The sequence below is a fragment of the Taeniopygia guttata genome, chromosome 11, assembly GCF_048771995.1.
Source record: "Taeniopygia guttata chromosome 11, bTaeGut7.mat, whole genome shotgun sequence".
Lineage (NCBI taxonomy): Eukaryota > Metazoa > Chordata > Aves > Passeriformes > Estrildidae > Taeniopygia > Taeniopygia guttata.
Window position 1 is genome coordinate 4,613,501 of NC_133036.1, and position 17,654 is coordinate 4,631,154.

Below are 17,654 nucleotides of genomic sequence, written 5' to 3' on the forward strand. Positions count from 1 at the left end.
TTGCTGCCCTCTCGTGCCTTTAGCAAGGCACTCAGATGAAAGCACCTGGGTACTCAGTTCCATTTCTTTTGGCACTGTAGTGTACACAGTCCATAGGAGTTGATAGGTTTATACAATAACCCAGTTTAAAAATTATTTTCCACAGCTTGATTTAGAAGGTCTTTTGTGGCAGAGGTCAAGTATTGATTGAAGGCATCTCTTCTAGGAATAATTTTTTAAATGCAGTTTCTTAGTCTGCTGAGTTGAGACTTTCTCATTCCATTTTATATTAGTGCTGACCAAAGAAATCAATAGCCACCTTGCAAATAATCTATCAGAGAGAGAAGAGGTTTTTAAATGTGTTTTTCTTTTGGAAAGTAGGCTAGGGGAGCAACTGTCACTTTGAAATTTAGTCTTGGAAGCAAACCCATGGGAGGTTTTACCTGTATTTGTTTCCAGTGCTGTTGACAGAATGCTAGCTAACTTCCAGTGGTTTGGATTTTTAAATATATGAAGTTTTAAGCTTCAAATGGTGCATTTGAGGTCAGATAAGCACCACACCAGTATCCCTTGGTTTCCTACAGTTTGTTTCTTTCTGCCTTGCAAGTGCTGACTCTGATGTGCTGCAGTAGGGATTGCTGAGCAGAAATTACAGCTGGACTATGTTGCCTTATTCTGGGCTTCCCATTTGGTATTAAGGGCATGAGCTACTTTGACTTTCTTCTCCAGAATCAGTCTGTAGCCTTGAGTGAAGGTGTGGCTGGTAGCCTGGGGACCTGATCTGACATATCTTTCATAAAGCGAAGCAGAGGTTTAAAAATATAAAATGAAACTTAATAGAATGAGAGGAGCCTCTATCTAAGCTAAATTATAGAGCTCCAAGCTCTTTTGGAGCCCTCATTTCTTGTGGGGGTCGTGGCAGGCCTGTGCTGAGCAGTGCAGGATTTCTGTGCCTTCTGGGATTGATGATGGCATTTGTGGTCACTCTCAGAACCTTACCTGACAGCATCCTGTGGATTTAGGGACCCCATATGCCAAACACTCCCTGTTCTCTTTGCAGCTATCACGAGAATGTAGAGCAGAGGTCCAGAGGATCCTCCATCAGCGAGCCATGGATGTGAAGCTGGACCCAACCCTCCAGAACAAGTGCATGATTGACTTGGGGAAGTGGTGCAGTGAAAAAACAGAGACAGGGCAGGTACTGTATTACACAATATCACTGCTACTTTGTTTGCAAAGCTGGATGGGTGGGAAGGAATAAAGGGGATAAAAGGATGTCTTGCTGCCTCTTGATAGTGGAGAATGTGTTAAAAATTAGTGCAGTTTGAAACAGAATCTGCACTGGAATGAGAAGAGAGAAAGGGATAGTTTGCAGAAAGGGCTTTAAAGAAGCAACCTTACCCTCAACCTCTTATTTGTAATATTCTATTACAAGCTTGATATTTCCCACATAAACGTTATCCCATTTCCATTTGGCAAATAGTGACATGCTTCCTGTGTTTATACAGAACTGAACTAACATCTGCAGCTACTTAACAAAGTTTCAGCAAATACTTTGGTGTTAAATTGCTGTACCTAGAGGGCTGTAGTGAAGGGACCATTCTGCAGCAGATGATGTAGACACCACTGTCTTTCTGAAGTGCCTTTCACAGGCCGGGTAACTAACCTCTCTTCAAGGGCATATTAAATGGAAAGGGCTATTAAATGGGATATTCCAGAAGTGAAAGCACATCATACAGCTTTTAAGAGCAAGTGGTAAGGTAACATCCTAGACCAACATTTTCAGTCATTACTATATATGTGTGTTCTGGTAGTGCTAGTAGAGGAGTGGGATTAAATGAGATTTAGAATTTTACAAAAAGGAGGTCAGTTTCACATGTGTAACAATGTTTTAAGTCTAGAATTTCAACTTGGGTTCTTGGATCACACACTAAAATGTCTGTTTCTGTAAGGAGCTGGAATGCCTTCAGGACCATCTTGATGACTTGGTGTCTAATTGCAGAGACGTAGTGGGAAACCTCACTGAGCTGGAGTCTGAGGTGAGTGGATTTCAGCCTGGGGTAAAGGGAATAGGTGAGCATGTCTAGTTAAGCATGCTATTTTAATAATGATGAAGAAACCTGAGGTTAGAGGAGAGTAGAAATGCAGCTTGGATCTGGCATCAAAATACATCCTTTTTACCCCATACAATGGAGGTTTTCTTGCAGGTTCTTCAGGAAGAGAAATGAACAACAGTTCAGGATCTTAGGCTGTTGATGGCATATCTCCTGTTTTAAAGGTCACTTATGGTACTAAAACTAAGATTTGCACAGGAACCCAGTTAACTTCAACACAAGTCAAGATATATGATGGGACTTGAGATTTTGGTCTTGCTTGCAAGTAGTTTTGAGTACTGTATTGCAGCTTCCCTCCCAGTCACAAAAATTTTGCAAGCAATAACCACCAGGCACATCAGTAGAGATTTCCAGTGATGTTGGCAGCTTTACTTCTTTTATGAAGCTGCATATTTGACTGTCGAGACCCAGAATGTTCTCCATATCTCTTAAAATTTACATTGTGTCCTAGGGAAAGTTCCCTTCCAGTGGTTAGAAACTTGGTTTTATCACAACCATGCCAAATCTTCAACTCCTGCCTAGGTGTAAGATGATTTCTAATGCTCTAGCACCTAGTTTGGAGGAGAATGACTGAATTATCCAAGCCAGGAGTTTCTGTGGAGACCAAGCTCTTCCCTTAAGCTGGAAGACTTGACTTGCATTTGCCGTGTTGGCAAGATTGAACTCTGGAATTTCCAGAGCTAAAGGACAAAGCTGTCTGGATTCCTTTTTTCAAAACCCTCTAAACTGGGTTGAGTTTGAGTTATCACAGGTTTTTTCCAGAGTCTTTTTCTCTTGTGCATTCACTGTGAAAATGGAAAACTGTATTTTCTGCAGGACATTCAAATTGAAGCCTTGCTGATGAGAGCATGTGAGCCCATTATCCAGACATTCTGTCATGTGAGTACACTGTAATGGTGTGAATATCTTTGAGGAAAAACTCAGTGAGAAAGATTAGAGAGTTTTAGTATTCGTTCTTGCTACACCTCAAAAGTAAAATCAGAGGTAATAATTTCCAAAAGTCTTCAGTTAAAATATCACCCTGAAATAAAAACTCTCAGTTCTACCTAATGTTTCTGCTGTTGTCCAAGCCCTAGCATAAAAGCTAGTTTGAAGACAAAAATTGATCTGTAATTGGCAAAAATCACTCTTTACAGTGAGTTAAATACTAGACTTTCTTCCTTCTCCTTTACATGCAGACATGTACATTGTACTCTGTGGAGCTGCTCAGCAACGCTGAAATAACTTCACTGGCGTAGGGTTGAGTAGTTAAAGAGCAATGAAGGCACCTAATTAGAACATGTCATGTAAGCCCTGAGTCTTTCCAGAGTGTTCTCCTGAGTCTGAAGTGTGTATGTTTCTGAGATGGTTCTTCCCTGAACTGTACAAACTTAGTTGTGTGCTGCAGCTCAAACGTGGTCAGTTAATAGTGAGCTCACTATGGAGAGTGGAGCTGTAAGTTCCATATTTCCTAGTCACAGTGGGCTAAAAGAGCATAAAACCCATGACTTGTAAAAGTAGTTAATTTTTACGCCTTTCATCTCTTCTTCAGGAGGTTGCAGATAACCAGATTGATTCTGGGGACCTGATGGAGTGTCTAATACAGAACAAACACCAGAAGGAAATGAATGAAAAATGTGCAATTGGTGTTACTCATTTCCAGCTGGTGAGCAACGCTTTTTTCTGCTATCAGTGGAAGCCTGTTCTGTTCTTTAAGGGTGTCGCTGGGAATTAGCTAATTATGAAATTAACCTCTTCTTTGAAATTGTTTTTTTACTGTATTTAAAGAGCTCTTGTGAATTCAGACAGTTGTATTTGCATGCCTGGTCATAAATGGTCACTTCTGGGGATGATTTCTTTTCAGCCCTTCCTTCCTCCCTGGTAGACAAGGTCCCAACTTCTTCAGCAGGGCAGCATTCCCCTTGCTTCCACATTACTAACTTTGAACAAACTGATGTGCTAACTGTGTGATTCAACAAGTGATCTTTTGGCCAGCACTTTGCTTTTTTGCTTTTTTTTTTTTTTTTTTTTTTTTGGTTAAACCCTGGATAACCAAAAGTTGTTTTTCTCCTCATTTCTATCTTGCAGGTTCAAATGAAAGATTTTAGGTTCTCATACAAGTTCAAAATGGCTTGCAAGGAGGATGTGCTGAAACTGTGCCCGAACATCAAAAAAAAGTATGCAGTGCCTGCCCAAACAGCAATCTGGTTGTATAAATATGTAATTAAGTGACAGTGTATTTCATGATAGGACAGAAAACGCTGGACTTCCTTTAGAGGCTGATTAGTTTGTATGTGTTCCCTTAGTGACTGTGTTCTGCAGATTCTTAAGGTAGAGGCCTGCCTCTTAAAATTACTTCTACTTTACTCCTGGACAGAAGCCTGTCCTCTTTATTTTACTTGCTGTGAAATTAGCCAATTGTTACAATTAGTGGATTGCATGTCCCAGAACGTCTTAGATCCTTGCTAGATTCATTGTCTTCTAAGAGGCAGACTACTGTTGTTCTAGTTGCTGTTTTGGGAAGGGGAAATATCCCACTTGTTTTATCTGGTTTAGTCACTGCAGTCTAAAGGATTTTTTTTAATGTCCTACTGCAATAGTGTAAGGCTGAATTACACTCAAGGTCAGTCCTTTGTGGCTAGCAAGACTGTTTGCATTTTATGAGGTAAATGCCCTTCCCATAGTGTAAAAGGATTGCTAATGCTATGTAGGTATTCGCCATCATCTATTTTTGAGATGAAGCAAAGCTTTTCTAAAGTGCTGACATGACTTAAGAGCAGAAGTCTTGCTGGGCAGAGGGGTTGGTAGCATTTTGAATGTCTTCCTGTCTGCTGATTTAGACTCCAATTTAGATTTTAACTGTGATGCAGTTACTCTACATAGAACTGTACCCAGAAGTAAGCACAGATGCACAAGAATTTTACACTGTGTTTGGATTATTGGAGTCAGTTTCTCTGGTGTGGTAATCCAGTATCAACCTTGGCTGGTGTTAGTGAAGGGTGTATGAATAAAAAGCTGTTTTCTTTTCTGCAGGGTGGATGTAGTGATCTGTCTGAGCACAACTGTGCGCAATGATACTTTGCAGGATGCCAAGGAGCACAGGGTCTCTCTGAAGTGCCGCAAACAGCTGCGTGTTGAGGAGCTGGAGATGGTAAACATGCCTGAAACTCTTGTTCTCCCCACTCTCGTAGTGAGGTCCTTCAGTTAAAGCTTCCTTGTTTGTCCACCTTGGGAAAAAAAAAAAAGGAAGCTTGTTTGCAAGACGTATCTTAATTATTTTTTCCCCTTTTCTTACAAGGGCTCAACTGCCCTTCATGGTGAAGGTACTGATTGTCTGCTTTAATGCCTTAAATATAGTCTCATGAAGGCTAAGGCAAGCTAAATGGTCATTGGAATTTCAGCTAGAAGTGATTATGTTTAGTGTTAGACAGCAACGTGCTGCACATTCTGATGTCCTTAATATCCTCTAGGAGAGTACAAAAGCTCCATTTTACAGACTGAGGAAACAAGCACAGTTGAAGCAACTCGACTCCAGCTGCTTCAAGTTGCTCAGTGGATAAATAGGAGTAGTGTTTGTTCTGGTAGGCAAAACTGCCTCTCAACTTCCTGCTACAGTGCTTGCACTGATAAACTCTTAAGGTCTTTGTCCTGTAGATACTGTTTAAATGTCAAAGCTTCACCTTAAGTAGGTCCATATCGGAAGAGGCAGCACTCTTGCCTTTGTATGGAAGAATTCAGATGTTGGGCATCACCAAAACCAGGAAACCTGTTTTTCACATCCTCCAGATCACCTACTAGAGGGGTGGCTGTTAATATGTTATTTAGCTTTCATGTGGAAAGATTTTAGTTGTCTTGGACAATTGTGATGATGACCTTTTAGGAGAAGCATTGGAAACAACTTGCTAGCTCTATAATTTGATTTAAACTCTTTCTTCAGTCTAAAAAGCTGAGAGATTGCTGCAGGGAATTCCAAAGTTGATTTCCTAGCACCACTTCTCACACCCAAGACCCTTATATTCAAAGAAACTGAATGCCTATTGTGAGGGTTGCTTACTTTTTGTGAGTAGTGGCCTTCAGTTAGGAGGTTAAAAAAGTGAAATAGTCTCGAGTCCTACTTTAAGACTCATGTTGTAATTTTTCCTGCAGACTGAGGATATCAGACTTGAACCAGAACTGTATGAAGCCTGTAAAAGTGACATCAAGAATTATTGCCAGAACGTGCCCTATGGCAATGCTCAGGTAATGGAATTTATTAAAAATTTACAATTTAATTTGTACTTTCATTTCAGAAAAATTTTGAAGAACCCTATTGCCTGTGTAAGTGCAGCTTGAGATTTTCATTTTGAAATTGGTCAAATATTTTCACAGTACTTCGGAATGTTAATTTTTTTTCCACTGGCTCACAAGCATTAATACTGGGTGAATGCAATGCCGTGAGCCCTTCATTCTTCAGTTTATGCTGGTTTTAAGCTATTAGCAGCTGTTTACTGCAAATGTTGCTAAAGATTTTGTAGGCATAATGTCTGCAGGATGAGATTTGTGGTTCTGGAATAAGTCCAAGAGACCCTCTTTCACTCATTATTTGTGAGAAAAGATGAGCTTAAAGCAAGTCCTGCAAATAAGCATTAGTAATGACTTTGATAAAATCTTAGCATTGGGAAATTAACTGCCCAAATGAGATGAAGGTGGTCATTAGGGGAGCACATGGCTGTGTATGACCGAATTATATCAACAGTGTGTCTATTATGCTTATAATATTGTGTTGTAGATTATTGAATGCCTGAAAGAAATCAAGAAGCAATTGAGTACACGGTGTCACCAGAAGGTGTTTAAACTGCAGGAGACAGAGATGATGGACCCAGAGCTGGACTACACACTCATGAGGGTCTGCAAGCAGATGATCAAGGTAATGGTAGTGTGCTCATTTAAGAGGGTGAGTTGGGATATAAGAGCTTTGAGCTTCCCATAAAGGCTTGTTACAACATTCCTGTGCTTTTTTCAGAAATATGATTACATTTTTGCAAAGTAATCTGTTTCTTAACTCTGAATCAGGCTGAGGTTTCTTCAGGGCTCTTCTCTTTCAACTTCCTGATCAAAGCCTGTGCACTAATAAATTTGTCTTCCCAAATGCCAGCAGAATTGATGAGGAAAACTGTGCAGAGGCTCCTAATACAGTTCCCATCCAGTTGGTTTGGATTTGGATTGGCTTTTAGCAAGGGTGAAGAAATTATGATTACAGAGAAGAGTAAAATCTTCAGTTCACTGCTGACCTGGTGCACACAGACTTTTATCAAACTGATAAAACATGCAAAATCAAGTATAACTTCAAATTAGAAATGACAGCTGGAAGTGGTACCACGTAGAAAGCAGCAGTGAATGTTCGTATAAGACACTCTTTCACAGTAGCCAGAATTCCAGGCCCTGGAACACTAGCATTTGTGGTCTGTGTGCAGTGACTCTGTATTTTGGCTGATAAAGAACATCCTGAGAGTTATTTGCTCTCCAGTTCAGACACGTGTTTTTAAAAAGAGATCTGTGATCTCATCAAAATAGTGAGGACTTGAAGATGCAAAAGCCTTATCTTACACCCACAGAATTAGTTTCTAGCAAAAGAAATTAGTACCTTGGTCTGAATTTTGGTTAAGCTGGTTCACTTTTGACTGTCTGATTCAAGGTGGGAATGAGCTAAGTGTTGTCAATGAGCTCCTCTCTGCTTTCTCCTTGTGTGTGGTCTTAGTTTGCCCTGAGTGGTACTAATAAAGTCTTTACTGTTGTGTTGTCCAAGCAGCATTTACACAATACAGCAGTATGTGTATAGATTCTGAAATAAATGAGAACAAAAGTAGTTGCGTATGAGACTTAATTTGATGGGTATTTCTTTCCGAGTGTACTGTTTCTTAAGAATAGGAAATAAAGGCAATTTGCTTTTGATAAGGCTTGTCAGGACTGTAGAGCTCAGTGCTCAGTCCATAAGCAGACATTAATGCCCATGGTCAATTCAGAGAGTAGCACTGAGATGTTGGAGCTAGGCAGGGTGGCTGTATACCTCTCTGTTGGGCAGGTGAATATTTCCTTCCATGAACTGGAAGCTGCTTATTTGGTTTGGGTTTTGTTTTTTCAAGTGCTTTTAGTGATGCAGCCTGTTGGGTTTTGGGGATTTTTTTGTAGCGGTTTTGTCCAGAGGCGGATTCCAAAAACATGTTGCAGTGCTTGAAACAAAACAAGAACAGTGAAGTGATGGATCCTAAATGCAAGCAGATGATTACCAAGCGCCAGATTACACAGAACACAGGTATCTTCTAAAATAAAACCAGAACTTGCTTGCCTGAGGTGTTCTGCGTGCCTAGAAGAGTATCAGTTTTGTTTTATTCTCCTTTGTTGTTTTCTTTGTACACACTGACCTTAGTCAAGTTCTTGAGGGTTAGCATGTGTTGTCGAATCCTCTTTATTCCTGAAGCTCTTACCTCACAATTTGAAATTCTGTTATGAAAAATATTATTTTCCCCAAAAATTATGTTCCTTGATGGTATAACGTCATCCAGGAAATTTCTGTCCCATCTCTTTTTGGAGTGTTATGGTCTCTAATCTGAAGAGATGTGTGCTCTAATGAAGTTCTGTCATCTCTCCTGGTTAGATTACCGCTTAAACCCTGTGCTCAGGAAGGCATGTAAAGCAGACATACCAAAATTCTGCCAAAATATCCTGAATAGGGCCAAGGATGATACAGAATTGGAAGGTCAAGTCATCTCGTGCCTGAAGTTGAAATACGCAGACCAGGTGAGTAGAGCTGGTGCCTGCAAAAGAGAAAATGTGCAGATCATGCTGATCAACAGTCACTGAGTAACAAATCAAACTTGGGCTTGTGGTGTGTTCAACATATATACCAGGCTATGCATAAAAGGTTTTTATGTTCCTATAGAAGTATTAAAGAATACAGGTTAATGTACAGGTGGTTGATTTCCAAAGGTCATTGAGCGAGTTAATGACTTTCTCCTCCAAACAGCGTCTCTCTCCAGACTGCGAGGACCAAATTCGAGTGATAATCCAGGAATCAGCCCTTGATTATCGGCTGGATCCCCAGCTTCAGATGCACTGTTCTGATGAGGTAGGAGAGTAACTTTTTCAGGATGAAAGCTCCCTTCATGTAAAAGATTTTTGTTTCTCAAAACATGCTTTCCTAATATGTAAAACAAAAAAATCCCTTTAAGCTGCTTCTAGCTAGTCAAATTCTCTGCTTGTGACTTTTGTCCAGTGCACAAGATTTGGGGTGTCCTGTGCAGTGCTAATATTAAGTTAATTTTTTCATCTGGGATCTCATCAGTACTTGTGGCTATGGAAAAATACTGAAAAATACTTCTTTCCTGTTGTCACAAAAAAGTCAGTTCTCTTGATTTTGTTAGCCTTAACTGGAATATAGTCAGCCTTTTTGAGTTTTCACTTTTGGAAACAAAGTTGGTAATGCTTCAAGTGCTACTTATTTCATACTTTCACATTCTTTCCATGCCATTTTCTTCCCTGCCCTCCTCCTCAGTATAGCAATATTGACTTCTTGCTGCTGGGTTTCAAAGGGTTATGCATATTTGCATGAGCCAGGCTGCATTTGGCTTTGGGGATTCTGGGGGGGAAGGAATCTCATCATGTATTCTTTAGCTGCACCCTGCACCTAACATATTGAGATATAAATGTGCTAAAAGGCAGAATGATTGTTGTGAACTATTTATGTTAAAACGCCTCTTTCAAAATAGATTTCCAGCTTGTGTGCAGAAGAAGCAGCAGCTCAGGAGCAGACTGGGCAGGTGGAAGAATGTTTGAAAGTGAATCTTCTGAAAATAAAAACTGAGATGTGCAAGAAGGTAAAGAAAATAAATTGGATGTGCTCTAAAAAGCTTCTATTCCTGCAGAATTTTTTGATTTTTCCAGATCACAGCCTAGGTCATGTTCTAGCTAGTATGAGGCCAGAGTGCTGAAATTTCCCTGTACATCATGATTCTGACCTGCAGTGATTCATTTCAATTTCAATTTGCCAGTGAAAATTATGCTCAAAGTTCCTCTTTTGCCATTCCAGACTTGAATCCTTTCTTGATTATGGTTGCCAAAGGTTCTTGTTACTAATCTGTTTCTTGATGCTATCTCCATTGCAGGCTTTCCTAGGCCCAGGCTGTGTGCTTGAGGGCTGTATGAATTGTGCTGTGACTATGGCACCTGATTTCAGTTCTAACTGAAGTAGTCCTGGCATACTGACTTTGTCTTTTAGATTAATATGAGTATTTTAAGGAATGTTACAAACCAGGACACTTAATTAAGCCTAAATCAGCATTCATATTATGCCCATATCAATATATATGCTTATCCAAGGACAGTGGTGGATTTTCTCACGATCCTGGATTTGAAAAGATGATACACCTTTCAGAGACATTGATCAGCATGAGTTTTGTTCTGTCTCCTTTTTCTGAGACGTACCTGTAATTTCCTCCTCTGCAGGAAGTACTCAACATGCTGAAGGAAAGCAAAGCAGATATCTTTGTTGACCCAGTGCTCCACACGGCCTGTGCCCTAGACATCAAACACCACTGTGCTGCCATCCCGCCAGGGAGAGGACGCCGTAAGTGCTTGTGCTGTACTTGTCTAACCTCTCCTAACTTCACCTGCATTTCTGACATCGTAATCTTAGATACAGGCTATTTCCACCAGTCATTTATAGAGAACAGGATGGAACAGCAGCAGAAGTGGTAGATCAATGGGTGTCAAGAAGTCTTTCCTTGTGTCCAAGTCTGTAGCTTTGAGAGGGCTCTGCCTTGAAAATGCTTGAATTGACAGTTGTGCATCAAAAGTGTGGAGTTTAACTAAATCTGTGGCCTTTTTGCTATGAGCTAAATAATTCTTCACTGCAAAGCAGAAAACATCTAATTAGGGATTAGTCAAGTATGGTAACATGAATAAAAAATACAAAATTTTATGTCTATGTCTTATATGAGCATTTAAACGAGCTTATGAGTTAGTTGGCCAAGCCCCTCTGTAGGCACCAGAGCACTGTGATCCCATTTCCTTTTCACAAAACTGTGTGAAAAGTCAGGACGTTAAACCTTTCAGAATATATTGTTGTTCAAAAGAAACACCTACATGCCTAAGGAGATAAGGCTGTGTTTTTTCTGAACTGAATTTGATCTTGGCTCTCTTTAAAGGCTAGTGGCATTGGAGTTCAGATGTACAGCTCATTGAAAGTTCAGATTTATAAGGCTTCATAAAATCTCAAGTAAACCACATGAATTATATATTGGATGCATACTGTAATTTCTTTTTGGAAGTCAAAATTCCTTGCATCTCCAAATGCAGTACTGATCGTGAATCTTGGTGACATTGCTAGCCTCAGGTGTAGTCTGCCAGGTCTGTTTGGAAAGCCTTGTAACCATCAGCCTTCATGAGAAGGGAAGAGCCCCTCTCTGCACCATGTTATCAAAGCCACTGTTTCTATTTTGTAACACCATCTTCTGCATGTTACAGAAATGTCATGCTTAATGGAAGCTCTGGAAGATAAGCGTGTGAGGTTGCAGCCTGAATGCAAGAAACGCCTTAATGACCGTATTGAGATGTGGAGCTATGCTGCAAAGGTGAATATGTAAACTATTTCCAGTTTTTTATGCCTTAGATTTCTCTCTTGAAAGGTATTTATGAAAAACTTCAACTGTAATGAAATTCTTGTTTCCAAATGAAGTTTAGTGTTTTGAGTTTGGTCCAGAAAAACTGAGATCAGGTTGTCTTCTTGGAACTTACATTTTATTTTCTCTAAGCCTTGGATGTGTCCCTAATGCAGAATTAAACTGTCTTTTGTGTACACATGGCTTTGTCTCCTGCAGAGGAGGTATGGGGCAATGAAATAGGGGCAGGAAAACTTCCTGTTATAGAGGTGCCTCCTGAGCAGCAGTTCCTTCAGGTGAATCATTGCAGGCCTGTTTTTTTCTGGTTCAAGCCAGTTCTAGCAACAATAGGACACAATAGCAGTACCTGACACTAAAGCTGGTAAATGTCACAGCTGAGGGTTGCATAGAAAGCACAGCTTGGCTCATTTGTTCCCTTTTCACCTCCAGGTTGCCCCAGCAGAAGGCTTTTCTGACCTTGCCATGCAAGTTATGACCTCTCCATCCAAGAATTACATCCTGTCTGTGATCACGGTTGGCATCTGTGTACTCTTCCTCATCGGCCTGATGTGTGGACGCATCACCAAGCGGGTGACAAGAGAACTCAAGGACAGGTAGAGCCTGGATTGCCTGCTGAAGAAATTCCTGCCCAGTGCCCAGTTTTGTACAGCCCTCCTCTGTATAGTCTACCCACCCCCTCTTGTGAGAGGAGAAGTAAAAAAAAAAAAAAAAAATGAAAAAAAAAATTAGAAAAGCAGCAGGTGTTGGCTCAGTTTTCCCATCCTGGATCTCATCCATGGCATCTTCATCCTATGAAAGTTTGTGTGCAACATTGGCAGCCCAGCCAGCAGCTTTTGTTACCCCTTTGTTAGCAGACTCTCGTTTACCTGCCTGTAGAGAAGTCTCTGTTGTACTGTTGGAACTGCCTTCACTCTCCAAATCAGACTGATATGACCTGCAGCTCAAGCAGTTTTTAAGTAAATTTTTAAAGACAGACATATTCTGCATACCGACTATGTGATTTAGGTAATGGTTCATACTGAAATCTAGTCATCCTCTGTGGCTGGGTGAAGTTGAGGCAGGAAATTAAAGGGTAAATTGCATCTTACACCACAGCTGGCCTTGTTTTGGACATCTTGCTCGTCTGTGTAAAGCATCTTCAGAGCATAGTCTTGGACAACCTAAGGACACCAATGACTGGTGTCATCTCCTAATGAATATCCTGCTTATGTGACTGTGGATTTTTTTGGCTGAAAAGATGTCCTTCCTTTCTTCTGCTGCTGCTCGCAAGATAGAATAAAATACTGACCAGGATTGAATACTCATGTGAGCTATACAACTTGTATTTCAGTAGATTAAAGACACGATGTAGACACGAGGTTTGTAGAGCCTGTCAGTAGTGAACAGTGTCAGTGGGCAGGAAGTGCTCTGAGCAGTTACTCAGTCAACTTTTTTATTAGCAATGATGCAGTAAAATTCTAACACCTTTCATTTTACCTTGCTACTGCTAAGCTGTTACCCTCCCAAATTAACTGTGTGTAGATGGTATTGACACACTGGCAGTGCAGTGCTCTGTCAGTGATGCAGAAAGTGCCAGAAGACTCAGCATCCCCTCTCTGTGTAACAGTTCCTCGTGAATTAGCACAGTGGTTTGTAACCACACTCTGGGTCATAATGGTTCGCATGGTAGCACTCAACAGTGGTTTTCATTTCCACAGCTACAACTGATGGTGGTAACACCTGGCATTTTCCTGGGGTGTAGGACACAGGTGCCGGTCCTGCCAAGCAGAAGTGGATGGAAGAATTATAGTGTGGTATGAAAGGCAGAAACATCTGGATCTTGAAGGGAAGTAGCTTTCAGCTTTTGCAGCAATGCCTTCAACATGTGCATTTGTGCTATGTATAGTTATACTTCCAGAACATGATACTTAAACCCAAGAGCCCAGAGAAGGTGTTTTGGAAAAGCTGCACCAGTAGTTATGGCCTCTTCTTACCATCATCTGTGTTCCTCAAGTACAAGGAGGTGTGGCGTTCATAAGACAGGTGCTTTGACTGAAACATGGAGTGTGTTGATGAAATCTAGAAGAGGCTGCACGAGAGTCAGTGTGTACAGGAGGATATGTTTTATTCACCTTTTAGACGTGCTTACCTATGGATGCTGTGGTAAAAACCATATGCCTGAAATTATCCAACTTAGGCTGATGATTGAACTGTAACTTTATTTTCCCACTTAGCACACTGCTATGTAAGACCTGGCATTTCCAGTTCTCCCCATTGTTCTCTAGAAGAGCAGTGGAGGTAGTTTTGAGACACTCTGGAGTGTGGTCCCGCTGATTCTGGTGATGCTGTATACACAGAATGGCATATACAAAATACTGTGAGTTTTTGCTATGACTTTGTGCTGAAGCTTTTTTCAAACACACCTTCATCCTGCTCTGAGGATGGTGGTGAACTAGTATGGGTTCAGACTTGCTATGCTAGTGAGTCTCACAGACACTTCTGGTTTTGTAGTAAAATACTGTGAACACAAACAAGCAGCAGCGAAAGCCTAGGCAATGAAGTTTCAGTGGAGAGTTAGTGTATGGTAGGATTGCAGTTAAGTGGTGAGGTAAGACTGAATCTAAGCCTGAATTCCTTCTCTTGCCACTCCTCCCTGGTGCTTGCCTGGCTGTTTGTCAACATGAAGTGGAGCAGAAGAGAAACAGTTAATCAGGTCTCTTGAGGTAGCACAGGTGTGTAACTCCACAAATACTAGTTTGGCAATTAGAATTGTTTGTTGTATCCCTTGACTGAGTGTTGAAATGACTGCTGTCAAGATGGGTGTGCTCACAGATCTGCCAGCAAGAGAAGTGTGATCTCGGTGCAGCCTTGCTTTCTGGCATGAGTCCTGCTTCTCCAAAATGTCTATTTCGCATAATTAAATTGCCATTGGAGGGCTTTTTTTAAACTGTTGTGACTTTTTGAGAAGGCATTTTGTAACCTGATTAGCTTGAAAAGCCTAATTAGATGTTTTATTGTCTAGAAATAGCATCTTCCACTAAATTCCAAAAGACATTGCAGTGAAAATTGTAGGTTTGTAGCCATAGTTCGAAATGTAAACCCTGTTCAGCTCTGAAGGTGACTTTCTTTACTTTCAGATATAAGGCTTTCTGGGTTTTTTTCCCTTTTTAGGTTGGAGGAGGTTATGGTAAGGGTACCCAAAGCATAGCATTAGGAGTCAGTGCTCTATGGTGGTATTAGTCTGTGGTTGGTGGTGTTTCTGCCTGTGTCAGGCTCACAGTTTGTGTGAGTGCGCTGTGATGGTGTTAGAGGTGTGTGGCCCGAGGCCTTTGGAAGAAAAAGAAGGATACTAAATAAACCAGTTGTCACAGTAGACACAGACCCACCTTTTAAAGGTTGGCAAGGGGTCCAGGCCATTTTATCATTGAGTATATTCTCTTTTACATGTTTTAAAAAGGGGTCTTCTACCACTGGTGATGACCAAATCTGCTTTTTCCCAACTGAAAATATATCAGTCGCAGTCTTGAAACATTCTCCTCCTTTTCATGCATACCTAAAAATCTATAGAGGTTTTGCAAGCACAGAAACCCACAGGAGTACTCTTCCAAAAATAACCTGGTTGTGCTGTTGCCAACACATCATCTTGCCTGCAGGTAATCATTTTCCACTGCAGGGAAAGAAAGAAAGAAAGAAAGAAAGAATCATAGTCATAGAACAGTTTTGAGTTGGAAGGTATCTTAACACTCATTCCAACCCCTGCCTTGGGCAGGGACACCTTCTACACTAGACCAGGGTACTCAGAGTCCCATCCAGTCTGGTCTTGAACACACCAAGGATGGGGAGTCTGCAACCTCTCTGAGCAACCTGTGCCATTGTCTCAGCACCCTTGTAGAAATTTGTGAGCAATGGTTGTAAGAAACACTGCTGTTGCCTTGAATTTGAGAAAGCCTTTTTAACTTCTCTGTTTTAATAGAGTGTTAGCAGTAGCTGCAGTCAGCCAGGAAAGGTGGGTTAGTGTGGAAGAGCCTCGTGGTGGTCTTTCCTCATCATGACCCTTACCTCTCACTGGAGGAATCTGCCTTCCACTGAATGCAGTTTAGGAGACGGTTGTTGGTTGAGTTTGGTTTTTTTTTCCTCCTGATCATCGCAAAACCTTCTCTTGGAGAGCTTATTCTAGACTTGATGACGCTGGTGCTCAGGGCATGGATGGAAGAGCTGGATGTTTGGGATCTGGCAAGGAATGCAGCTTGTCATTTGCTTCCTGCTGCTGCTGTGAGGGTTAACAAGTTAAGCTTCCTAAATGATGGCATGTGTGTGCACCTGTCAGGAACTGGGCATGATGTGCACCTCTATACTCCACTCCTGCTAGCCTTTTACAGTTCATTCTCATTCACAATAATAAGCTTATTTATTGTTTACCTAGTGAGTCTAATCAAGTACTTTGAGAGTTTCAGCTTGGGATTCTCCTGCCTCATTTTTGTCAATAGGCTGCTCGAGTAACTAACTCATCTGGGTGGGAACAAAATTCCTGGCACCTGAAGTACTGCCCAGCAGATTGGGTTGAGTATCTGTGTGTCTGTGTCACTGCAAAGGGCTGGAAAGACCCTAGTGAAAGTTGAATAAATGTAGCAAAATGTTAGCAGTTCCTCCAGAATCTGACACTGTGATATAATCAGTGTTGCTCTGAAAGAATCCACAGTTAAGTGCATTGTATGGAAAATAACTTTTGTGACTGTCTCAAGTACAGAAACTAACTGCAGGTAGGTGCAGAGGGAAGAAATGTGATAAGCTAGAGGAATCACTGCAATCCCATAATGTTGTAGAGGAATTGTGTTCAAGTTGGATGATGATTTCTGTTAAAACATGATGTTATTACTTAGTGAAAGAAGATTGTAGGTTTTTTTACTTTATCAGTTTTATTTGGGGGGAAAAAAGGGAGTTTTGAGGTATGTATGAGTGCACGGGTGTGGTATGAAACCAGAATATTTCATCTAGCACCTCTGTCCCTATTTAAAGTACAGCTCTGCGGACTTAACTGTAGTGTGGGTTTGTGTAAGAGCCCATTCCTCATTCTGGGGTTCAGATCCTCCAGGCAGTTCCCAGGTACTGATCTTTGTGCAGTGTCCTTGTTTGGGAGCCAGATCTGCCATTTTGCTTCCACCGATGAGTCATGGTTAGGGGGGACCCAAGTCACACATGTGCCAGAGAGAATTCAGCTGGCACTGGGCTTTGTCCTGTGCTGGTGGAATTCTGCATCGGCTCCATTGATGAACGCTGCCTGGGATAGGGAGGAGTAACAACGTTGCTCTTCACTATCCAGAGGCAAGATTTTCTCCTTGCACAACGCCCAGATTTGATTCCGTAGCTGCCCAAACGCAAAGATCCCTGCCAGGGTGAGGCGGTACACCCTGAGATCCCAGCCCTGCTGCCCCTGCGTTGACTGAGTTAGATACAAGTGCTGGCCTGGCTCTCGCCCTGGGAAATGCTGCGCTAGGAGCAGAGGGCCAGGCGTGCCCGCCGGCGCTGAAGGGGGATCGCGGCTGTGATCCGCGTGTGGGGACGGGGCTCCCCAGCGCCTCCCCAGCGTTCCCCAGCGCCCGCAGCGAACAGAGCAGGCCCAGCGGACTCCTGGTGTGCAGCAGATGCTGTTTGAACGTAGTCTCTTTTTGTTTTATTATTATAATTATTTTTAAATGTGACATTAACGAGACTTTTTTTTTGTAAATTGTTTCCCCTTTCTGTGTATAAATCCTGGCCGCTCCTTGTTTCAGTTGTTTTTTTTTTTTTGTTTGGTTGTTTTGGTTTTTTTTTTTACATGTCCATGCTGTGTAATTTTGAGATGTTGCTGAACTTCTGAACATAATAATGTGCATTTTTTTTTTCTGTACAGATGAAATGGGAGAATTTAATAAAAAGAGTCTGCAGGTTTGTACTTGTGGCGGTTTAT

The 17,654-nt window shown here is 41.4% G+C and overlaps 1 protein-coding gene across 1 annotated transcript in view; it reads left to right on the forward strand.

Annotated features, from left to right (window-relative positions):
- Window positions 1-17,639, forward strand: part of GLG1 (golgi glycoprotein 1) — an 82,075-nt gene extending 64,436 nt beyond the window's left edge. The window contains exons 12-26 of the mRNA XM_030282512.4: window positions 1,040-1,177; window positions 1,932-2,018; window positions 2,910-2,972; window positions 3,625-3,738; window positions 4,161-4,249; window positions 5,106-5,223; window positions 6,219-6,311; window positions 6,841-6,978; window positions 8,241-8,364; window positions 8,707-8,849; window positions 9,076-9,177; window positions 9,818-9,925; window positions 10,554-10,674; window positions 11,574-11,680; window positions 12,158-17,639. Coding sequence (XP_030138372.1) covers window positions 1,040-1,177; window positions 1,932-2,018; window positions 2,910-2,972; window positions 3,625-3,738; window positions 4,161-4,249; window positions 5,106-5,223; window positions 6,219-6,311; window positions 6,841-6,978; window positions 8,241-8,364; window positions 8,707-8,849; window positions 9,076-9,177; window positions 9,818-9,925; window positions 10,554-10,674; window positions 11,574-11,680; window positions 12,158-12,325 — 1,713 coding nt within the window. The 3' untranslated portion in view covers window positions 12,326-17,639. The remainder of the gene's footprint in view (window positions 1-1,039; window positions 1,178-1,931; window positions 2,019-2,909; window positions 2,973-3,624; window positions 3,739-4,160; window positions 4,250-5,105; window positions 5,224-6,218; window positions 6,312-6,840; window positions 6,979-8,240; window positions 8,365-8,706; window positions 8,850-9,075; window positions 9,178-9,817; window positions 9,926-10,553; window positions 10,675-11,573; window positions 11,681-12,157) is intronic.
- The last annotated feature ends 15 nt before the right edge of the window (window positions 17,640-17,654 follow it).